The sequence below is a fragment of the Tupaia chinensis genome, unplaced genomic scaffold (genome assembly GCF_000334495.1).
Source record: "Tupaia chinensis unplaced genomic scaffold, TupChi_1.0 Scaffold000301_1, whole genome shotgun sequence".
Taxonomy (NCBI): domain Eukaryota; kingdom Metazoa; phylum Chordata; class Mammalia; order Scandentia; family Tupaiidae; genus Tupaia; species Tupaia belangeri.
The window spans coordinates 928,511-938,953 of NW_006159791.1; the positions used below are offsets into that span (position 1 = coordinate 928,511).

Consider the following 10,443-nt stretch of genomic DNA (forward strand, 5'->3'; position numbering starts at 1 on the left):
CCTGCCCCTCAGTTTTCCTCTTCTTTCAGTCGGCCTCGGCATCTTACTACTGCAGTTGTCACTTGGCTTAGAAGACTTCCTCCTCGCTGTTATCAGCATAATGAAAATGCATTATTATTATTATTACTGATCGCTGATCCGCCCCCACGATGGGCTCCTTTCTCCCACAGTGGAATCTCCCGGGGGAGGATTGTACCATTCCACGTCTCACCCCCGCTCGGGGAGTCGACTCGCCGAGTATTGGGCTGTACCATTTACAACAGGATGTGGGGAGGATCGCCAACGAAAATACCATCCCAGACTCTTCTCTTCCCACAATATCCCTCCTCCCAACACACAGAAAATTACTGAGTCTTTTTAACCCCCTTGAAAAATACGAGAGCGAAGTTTGCACCTGGTGGGTTTGTATCGTCTTCCTCCTTTCCGCCTCTCCCCCCACCGAGGCCGCGGTGGGACAGCCCAACCCCAGCCGCGTCCCGGATCGAATCTCTCCGCTGTACGGAACCGGCCGCACTCTCAAGATGGCGTCTTGCGCTCAAGATTTCGAGCTGGGAGCCGCCATACTGCCTCCTGAACAAAGGCCCGTAAGATGCGGACCGGGCGAAATCGTCCCCGAACTGAGCAGCGCAGGCCCCGGAGCCCCGCGCTGGCTCTCCGACGGGAAGCCGGAGAGTCCACTTGTATGGACGTGACCGCCGTTCCCGTTAAGCCGTGATGGGCGTCTGGGGACCCGATTGTCGAGCCGAGGGGACCAGTGTGCGGGGATGAGTGAGTCTATGGGAGGTAATGGGAGTGGAGGGGTCCGTGAGGGTCAGCGACGGGAGGTTTATGGAGTCACTGATGGGGGAGGTCTGTGGGGTTGGAGTTGGATTTATTTGGGGTCAGGAGTGGAACGATGGAGGTGACTGGTAAGTGGGGAAGGATGGGGTGTTGTGGGGTCAGGAATGGAGTGTAGGTAGGGTATCTGGTAGGATACCCAGGGTCGGTGGTTGAGAGGACTTTGAGGATTCAAGAGGTGGGGCAGGGCTGTGGACCACATGTTGGGGCGCCGGTGTGGCCAGTGATGTGATGGACGTGGGAAGCACAGTAATAGGTTACGAGACCTGAAGGGGACAGTGGTGGGGTCAAGGCTTCATGGTATTCAGCCACAGTTTACTGGGGAAGGGGCAGCTGCTGAGTTCTTAAATTGAAGCTCCTTCTCATATCTCTCTGTCCACCACTGCCCCCTTAGGCAGGTGTTCCTCTCAGAAACGGTGATTTAGACCAAACAAATCAAAAGGGATAGCATTATTTTAAAAAGTGCTTGCTACCAAGTGTATTGAAATCATTTTATATTTTATTTAAGAAGATGGAAACATCTGCTTAGTGTCTAGATGAGAGTATGACTTATTTTTCTTCATTGTTTCCTTTCAGATCTGTTTTGATACAGCCCAGGATACACAATATAAAACAGTCTCTCTGTCATGGGAGCCACCACTTCCTCTGCACCAGTTCAACTTTGTCCACCAGACTCATCCTGGGACTGAGAAAAATTTACCAGGTGTGTACCTTCTTGTATTGTAGTGTATTTCCTTTTGTCAGTAGATCCAAACTGTCGCCATTTTTGTAGGCAGACAATGGCACTGCTGAAAATCGGCAATAAAAATTTAAAGAGAAAACATCTTAAAAATGAATATTGTAGTCATTGAATATTGATTTGGCAGGTGAGTTTGACAAATTAGGGAAAAATATGTGAAAGCTCTTGGAACATTATTGGAGTTCAGCTGCTTCTGGAGAACAATGGAATGTATTCCTTAGTTTCCCATTTGATCTCATTCTTTTTTGAACTTCATCTGCAGCTAAATCTTTATATAAATCTTTATACAATTACTGCATTATGATATGTTCTAAAATAGAATTGCTGGTTCCCATGGGGGAGCAGTAAGTTGTTAGTAAGTCAGCTGGAAACAAATCTTCACCAATTAAAAACCTGGTCAAAGTGGGGCCAGCAAGTGGCGTGGTGGTTACAGGCACTAGACTCCCACATGGTTGACTATAGTTTGAGTCCCAGACCTGGTGACTTGCTTTCTCTCTTTCTCTCCCCTCCCCCCATCAAATTAAAATAAATAAAGTAAAATAAAATAAATGTTTTTTTAAAATGTTATTAAAGAAATCCTTGTCCAAGATATACATGACCATGTCACGGGCAAGAGGAGTAATGGCTGGTGCCCCCTCCACATAGTGCTGCTGATGCTTCTGTAGGGTGAAAACAACCTTCTTCACGACGTGCTTTGTTACCCACCCGACTTCTGATGGTGGTGGTTTCTACACTGATGAAGGTGGGAAGCTGCTGTTGGGATTTGGGTGGTGAAAACTTGATTCCTATCACCAGCTTTATTTTCTTCAGGCATCTGCCTTTTTGGAAGAGAGCAGAAAATGATGAAGTCCTGGGTAAGTTGCTGTTCTAAAGATTTCTCCCTTCGTTTTCTATACAATCAAATGGAAAGTACAGATAGCTAGACTGTGGATTAGGGAAAAGGTAGCAAGAATAAGGATCAAGACCTTGAAATGGTTGCTGGGTAACACATAGAGTATCTAGCTTGAAACCACTTTATAAACTAATGTATCAGTTTGCTTGATCTTTCTTGCAGGCATCAATTACATGACTTGTATTCACCTAAAGAGAAAGCAGATAAATTTCCCATGTGAATAAAATATTTACTGCCATTATAAGACTCAAAAAAATTCCTTTCTAGGTCTTTCTTTAAGTGATAGAGTGTAGAATATTCTTATTAGCCCTCCTTTGGTAATTGCAACAGTAGATTTTTTTTTAAAATAATTATTTTATTGAACTTTATTTATTTGTTCATTTATTTATTTTAATTTGAGCAGAGAGGGACAGAGTGAGAGAGAGAGAGAAAGTGAGAAGGCAAGCTGCCAGGTCCGGGACTCGAATTGCAGTCAACCATGTGGGTATCCAGCACCCTTAACCACCATGCCACCTGCCGGCCCCGCAACAGTAGATTTCCTATAACTGTGTCTTAAAATTATCAACATCTATTAATGTATCTATCAGGATGGACTTTCTCTGCAATCCGTATTTATTATCTTTCTCATGTGATCTTCAGGTCAAAGAACTATAGTTGACTAATACACAAAACTTTAATTTAATTAATTATTATTTTTTTTTTTTTGGAGAGTTTTTTTCTATAGAGCACGTGCGCTCGCCAGAAAGACAGAGACAGTGAGACAGAAAACAAGAAATCACCCTCCAGGGGGATGGCCATGCCACAGTCCCTTCTCCATTCTCCTCTCGTGATCTTGGGCACGCAAGCACATGCGCCCGGCATGAGTTTAAGCCACCAAGTCCGGAACTCAAACTGCGGTCAACTACATAGGAGTCCAGTGGCATAGCCATTACGCTAACTGCTGGTTCCAATACAGAAAACTTTTAACTAAACATGAGTTAAAATTTATTATTGATAGTCTTCATTTATTCATTTTTAGCAAACATTTCTTAAGTATTGAATATATATCATATGTAGTGGCTACCTGCTGAGTATCTCAAGAAAATATTGGCCTGGCTCTTTCTGGGTTGGATGCAGAAGAAAGTTGGGAAAGAGATGTGGAAACCAACAGTGACACATAAAAGCTCTGTAACAGATGTGGAGCAAGAATCCAGTAGGGCAGAGAGGTGGCTGCAACCAGCTTTCTAAAGAAGCAGGGAACAGGGAACCAGCAGTTAGCGTAATGGCTATGTCGCTGGATTCCCACGTAGTCGACCGCGGTTCGCATCCCAGACCTGGTGGCTTAAAACTCACACTGGGTGCGTGTGCGTGCATGCCCAAGATCCCGAGAGGAAAATGGAGAAGGGATTGTGGCGTGACCATCCCCCCTGGAGGGTGATTTCTCGCTTTCTGTCTCTATGTCTCTCTCTGTCTGTCTGACGAGCACACACGCCCTATAGCGAAAAACCTCTCCAAAAAAAAAAAAAAAGAAGAAGAAGAAGCAGGGAACAGGCTTAAACAATCATTAAACTTTGGATCCTGAGGGAAGTGGAGTGAGGGTAGGAAGCAGCATTTAAAAAAGTAGAGCAAGCAGACAATTTCAGGAAGGCCAAGAATTTCAGGAAAATTAAGATAGGGACTAGATCATGGCAATGAAATATAAAAGATCATGTTTACAGTATCAGGGTGGCATTTTGGAGCACAATAGCCAAGAATTAATGCTATCAAGTCAGAATAAATCTTGTCAATCTGAGAATAAATCAATCGTATATTCAACGTGTAACCTTGGACAAGTAGCTATTTAACAACTGTAATCCTCAGTTTCCTTATATATGATACAGGAAAATTTATCAGAGTTGTTATGGACAAATTAAATACTTGGCAACTTGATGATATGGGACTTGGTATGGGAGGAACAAAAGCTTAAGTTTTTGTTTTTGTTTTTGCCAAGCAGGAGGACCACAGGTTTACTGGGGGCTCTGCTCACACACACGCACACACACACACACACAGTCATATGACAATGGCACGATTATTTGGGACACACAGGGTGGCCTCTGCCCCCAGCTGTGGCCCAGACCCAGCTGGGTCCCTTCCTCCTGGCAGTGGAGGGCAAGGGCTGTGGGTGAGTCACAGGCCAGGACAGGGGACATGAGCAGAGGAGGCCAGGAGAGGTCAGGCCACCACTGCCTCACTCCAGGTACTGCAGCATGAGCAGTTGCTTCAGCACCTTCATCTGGCTGGTCTCTTGGATCTCTCGGCCAGGAACATCTCATTCACGCCCGTGTAAACCTTGTAGAAGTTGAACACCAGGTCCAGTTCACAGACATTGTGGAAATACTCATTGTGGATGGCCTCCAGGTAGGCCAGGTTGTTGTCATTGACCTTCACGCAAATGTAGAAGTAGAGGCCAACATAGCACCAGTAAATGATCTTAAAGTTGAACTCCACAAAGTTGGTGTGTTTGGCATCTTGGACGGTGACCACAGTGTGCACCTCCTCAATCAACTTCTGCTTCTCATCGTCATCAAATTACATGTACCACTTCGCCAGGCGTATCTTGCCAGCCCAGTTCTGGATGAGGATAAAGCGGATCATGGTGACCCCCGTCTGGACCCCAGCAGCCCCTGTCCCACTGCGACTGAGTGGCTCTGGTTTTATCTCAAGTTTCTTTTTTTTAAAGAATTATTTAACTTTATTTACTTATGATTTATTTTTAACTTCACCAGAGAGGGACAGAGTGAGAGTCAGAGAGAGGGAAAGTGAGAAAGCAAGCCTCCAGGTCCAGGACTCAAACTGCTATCAGCCATGTGGGAATCTAGCAACTACCATGCCACCTGCTGGCCCCAAAGCTTAAGACTGTGCTGAGACTGATGGTGTCTGCAAAGGTGGAAGCAAATGCGACCATCAGTTAGCGTAATGGCTATGTCGCTGGACTCCCACATAGTCGACCGTGGTTCATGTCCCAGACCTGGTGGCTTAAAACAAACATCGGGCACATGTGCATGCGTGCCCAAGATCCCGAGAGGAGAATGGAAGAGAAGGGATTGCGGCGTGGCCATGCCCCCTGGGTTGACAACTACTGCGAAAGTAATGGTGACATAATTAACATAGTCAGTTTTCTTTCCAAAGAAATTTTATAGCCCTATGCTTACCCAAAGTCCTTTACTTTATTGCCCTGTCAGTAATTTGTGGGACCAACAGATGGAGTAATGGTTACGTCACTGGTCTCTCACATAGTTAACCACAGTTTGAAACTTACACTTACAACCAGCTTAAAACTTACACACTGTGTGCATGTGCATGTGTGTGTGCACCCAAAATCCCAAGAGGAGAATGGAGGAGAAGGGATTGTGGCATGGCCATTCCTCCTAGGGGGTGATTTCTCACTTTCTATCTCTCTCAACAAAAAATTATTGTCTCACAGTTCTGGAGGCTAGAAGTCCAAAATCAAGGTGTCTATAGGATTGATTCCTTCTGAGGGCTCTGAGGAAAGGACCTGTTTCAGGCCTCTCTCCTTGGCTTGTTGATAACCATCTTTTTCTTATGTCTCTTTACATCATCTTTTCTCTATGTGTGTCTATCTCTATGGTCAAGTTTCTTCTTGAGAAATAATTTTTTTTTTTTTTTCAAGAAATCATCCCCCAAGGGGTTGGCCACTCTATAATCCTTTTCTTCCACTCTCTTCTCAAGATTTTGGGCACGCCCGCTCACGCGCCCAGCGTGATTTTCAAGCTGCAGGTCCAGAACTTGAACCATGCAGTTTAACATGTGAGATCCTGATGCCTTAACCACGACACCACCTGATGGCCCCATATCTCATCATTTTAATATTTTCGTGGTTTGCTTCTTCTCTTTTTCTGTCTGTCTTGCTCTTCCTTCTAAAGATAGGATTTGTGGTTTGCTTCTTCTCTTTTTCTGTCTTGCTCTTCCTTCTAAAGATAGGATTTTACATTTTTTCTTCCTGAAACTGATGCAAAACTAGGTGTGAGTATCGTATTATATACTATAGTAGAAATTATCAGAGCAATTACTTCAGAATAAAGAAGGCTATCCTGTTACAGGGGTTAGTATCATTCAAGGATGTGGCTGTGGATTTTACCCAGGAAGAGTGGCAGCAACTGGACCCTGCTCAGAGGACCCTGTACAGGGATGTGATGCTGGAGAACTACAACCACCTGGTCTCGATGGGTGAGGATGGCTTCCTTGCAAAACTCAAGAGTTGTCCACTCAAGTGCCTTTCCTTCTCAGTTGCAAAAATTGGGTGGTTCCTGACATATGCAGAGTGACATTATAATTTTGATACCTTCTCAAATGGAGATTACTATTTTCCTAAGGGCTAGCTGGACAACTTTAAATAATCTAATCTAAAACTACTTTATCTTCTCCCTTTGATGCAGTAAATCCTAATTCCTCTATGATTTCTACTAAATAGGCTATCCAGTTTCCAAACCAGATGTCATTTCCAAGTTGGAACAAGGAGAAGATCCATGGATCCTAAAGAGAGACATATCAAATTGGATCTATCAAGATGAAAACCAGGCAGATGGGACACAAGGGAAGTAAAATATCAGTTTATTTATTTATTTATTTATTTATTTATTTATTTATTTTTTAATTGGTGTCTGGGACTTGTGCTTCTATCTTTGTTGAAATCTTCTGTTCTTTGTTCTTGTGTTGAGAATTTAGTAGACATTCAGCAAATAATTATTGTAGATAGTAGGCATTCAACAAATAATAGAAAGTAATTGTGAGCATTTCAGAGGAGAGCTGTTTCTTGTTGATCCTCTTAACCTATAGAGAGATCAATAGATAGATAGTTAGATTTAAATTTTTTAAGAATTTTTAAAAAATTTTATCCATTCATTTTTTTTTTTTAAATTTGACAAGAGAGAGACTGAGAGAGAGAGAGAAAGTGAGAAAGCAAGCCACCAGGTCTGGGACTCGAACTGTGGTCAGTCATGTGGAAATATCCAGCATCTTAACTAACACACCACCTACTGGTCCCCGATATAGATAGTTTTATAATGCTTTTTATGAAGGACTTTAAAGGTAGCAGAAAGGAAACTCCTTCTAAGAACAAAAGCTATACTTTAGGAGGTAAAGACCCCAGATACATAAGTGTACAAAATTAAATGTCAAATACAATCAGTATTTTAAGAGTTCAGAGAAAATTATAGCCTTGAGATGTGGCAGAATTTGAGAAGGCATTTTTCAAACCTTGTAGCTGTAGCTGTTCTGAATGACATAAGGGCTGATAAAGCCAAAGGAGAAGGGTGAAGGCAGACAATGTGGAGGGGAGTATGTGAAGACAACCTTGCAGTTAGGAAGATAGGTTTTCCTAGGAGAACCTTGCTAGTTGTACCTTGCTTCTTCAGAAGACATTTTGATCAAGACTATTTCGAGCATGTATTCTGGTATGAATCTGATAAAAAATCCATAGCAGAAGTTTGAATTTTTCTGTTGTTTGTGTTAGTGGTCAACTGGGAAAATAGACTGAGGAAAGTGAAAGTATTTTGAGTACAAAAGAGAGCTTGTTTCTTTGGAGTGGTGGCAGGATAATGGCTAAGTATATATAGCAAAGGGGTTATAACATAGGTGAATTCAAAAGATAAAAATAATTTCTGTTTATTTATTTTATTTATTTAAAATTTTAGAGGTTTTTGCTATAGGGCACGTGTTCTCGCCAGACAGACAGAGAGAGAGAGAGAGAGAGACAGAAGGCAAGAAATCATCCCCCAGGGGGGATGGCCACACCATAATCCCTTCTCCTCCCTTCTCCTCTCGGGATCTTGGACACGCACACATGCCATGCGCCTGGCATGAGTTTTAAGCCACTAGGTCCGGGACGCGAACCACAGTCGACTACATCTGAGTCCAGCGACTTAGCCATTACACTAATTGCTGGTCCCAATAATTTCTATTTAGAAATTTAGAAAGCAGGATAAATGGAGAGAGTAATTGAAGATTACAGTGATAAGAATCCACACACTTAACTATCTTCTTTAGGTCTAGTTTTTACATAAATACTTCTCTTTAACATTTGTACCTATCTGTACACCTTATCATACTGTATTTTGTACTGTCCTTCAGTATGGCTCATCTCCACCCCTGTTTTCTGTGTTCTTCATCCATTTGTTCTACTTTTCTGTACTCTGTCAATTGTCTCTTATGACTGTTTGATTTTTATCTTTCCTTTTTTTAGACAGGAAGAGTAACCTTCACAATGCCCAATCTTGTATTTTGGGGACTGTTTCCTTTCTTAATAAGACACTGAAAGGAATAAAAAAAGATGATTCATTGTATTCCATTTTAAAAGTCTGCCAAGGTGATGGCCAGCTACAGAGATGTGAGGAAAACCAAGACAAACTTTTCAGGCAAGTCACATTCATCAACAATAAAACAGTGACTGGCACCTCAAACCATAAAAGATTTCAAGAGTGCATAAGACCAGATATAGCAAGACAAAAACTCTATAAATATGATACATTTAAAAAGAACTTAAAACCAAATGTTGACCTATCTAGTTGTAAAACAAGTGATTCAAGAAAAAACCTTGAAGAAAGTTTTGGGTGTGAAAAATCATCTAGCCACAATGCATCCAATTTTAATCTTGAGAAAATTCACAATGGACTAATACCCTGTGTTGATAATCAGTGTAGAAACATTTTCAGCAATAAACAATCCATTATTCAGTATCAGAGTATTGAAACGAGGGAGAAAACCTGTGTATGTATTACATGTGGAAAAGCCTTTGCTAAGAAGTCACAGCTCATTGTACATCAAAGAATTCACACTGGAAAGAAACCATATGATTGTGGTGCATGTGGAAAAGCGTTCAGTGAGAAGTTTCATCTCATTGTACATCAGAGAACTCATACTGGGGAGAAACCTTACGAGTGTTCCGAATGTGGAAAAGCCTTCTCTCAGAAATCGTCCCTCATTATACATCAGAGAGTTCACACTGGTGAAAAACCGTATGAATGTAATGAATGTGGGAAAGCCTTCTCCCAGAAATCACCCCTCATCATACATCAGAGAATTCACACGGGAGAGAAACCTTATGCGTGTCGAGAGTGTGGAAAGGCCTTCTCCCAGAAGTCACAGCTTATTATACATCATAGAGCTCACACTGGAGAGAAGCCATATGAATGTACTGAATGTGGGAAAGCCTTCTGTGAGAAGTCCCACCTCATTATACATAAAAGGATTCACACTGGTGAGAAACCCTACAAATGTGCTCAATGTGAGGAAGCCTTCAGCAGAAAGACAGAACTCATTACACATCAGTTAATTCATACTGGGGAGAAGCCCTATGAATGTACTGAATGTGGGAAAACATTCTCCCGGAAGTCCCAGCTCATCATTCATCAGAGAACGCATACTGGAGAGAAACCCTATACATGTAGCGAATGTGGTAAAGCCTTCTGCCAGAAATCACATCTCATTGGACATCAGAGAATTCACACAGGAGAAAAACCTTATGTGTGTACTGAATGTGGGAAAGCCTTCTCACAGAAGTCCCACCTCCCAGGGCATCAGCGAATTCATACAGGAGAAAAACCTTATGTATGTGCTGAATGTGGAAAGGCCTTTTCCCAGAAGTCAGACCTTGTTTTACATCAGAGAATTCATACTGGGGAAAGGCCTTATCAATGTACTATATGTGGGAAAGCCTTCATTCAGAAATCCCAACTCACTGTACACCAGAAAATTCATGTAAAGTCATAATAAACTGATCACAGAAAAAGCTTCAGTATTTGCTCAAGCCTTAGTAGTTACTAAAAGCCCAATTAATGTAATAATTTTTGATGAAACATCTTCATAGATAAAATTTTACAAAGAAATTCATGTTTCTAATGTGGTAGTACCTAACTTTTTCAGCAAAGACTATGGAAAATAATTATATAAATGAAGGATAATACATGACACTAAAGCTTTTAAAATTATAAACTAA

General features: G+C 42.0%; 1 protein-coding gene and 1 pseudogene across 2 annotated transcripts; one reads left to right on the forward strand and one right to left on the reverse strand.

The window, feature by feature from the left end:
- The first annotated feature begins 511 nt into the window (after positions 1–511).
- On the forward strand, positions 512–10,242 carry ZNF300 (zinc finger protein 300). Of its 2 annotated transcripts, none has more exons than XM_014588729.2 (6): positions 512–783; positions 1,414–1,540; positions 2,387–2,430; positions 6,551–6,677; positions 6,922–7,044; positions 8,692–10,242. In XM_014588729.2, the coding sequence occupies exons 3-6, from the start codon at positions 2,416–2,418 to the stop codon at positions 10,215–10,217; spliced, it is 1,791 nt and encodes a 596-aa protein (XP_014444215.1). In that variant the 5' UTR covers positions 512–783; positions 1,414–1,540; positions 2,387–2,415; the 3' UTR covers positions 10,218–10,242. The 2 variants fall into 2 exon arrangements, with proteins under 2 accessions (XP_014444215.1, XP_006150902.1); XM_006150840.3 differs by having other exon boundaries at positions 512–768.
- LOC102470709 (AP-2 complex subunit sigma pseudogene) lies at positions 3,943–5,114 on the reverse strand (annotated as a pseudogene).
- Positions 10,243–10,443: the final 201 nt, after the last annotated feature.

Bases quoted from the DNA above. Each gene is read 5' to 3' on its own strand.
- ZNF300 (XM_014588729.2), top strand. The intron at 6,678-6,921 runs GTGAGGATGGCT...TCTACTAAATAG, and splicing joins CAACCACCTGGTCTCGATGG to GCTATCCAGTTTCCAAACCA. The intron at 7,045-8,691 runs GGAAGTAAAATA...TCCTTTTTTTAG, and splicing joins CCAGGCAGATGGGACACAAG to ACAGGAAGAGTAACCTTCAC.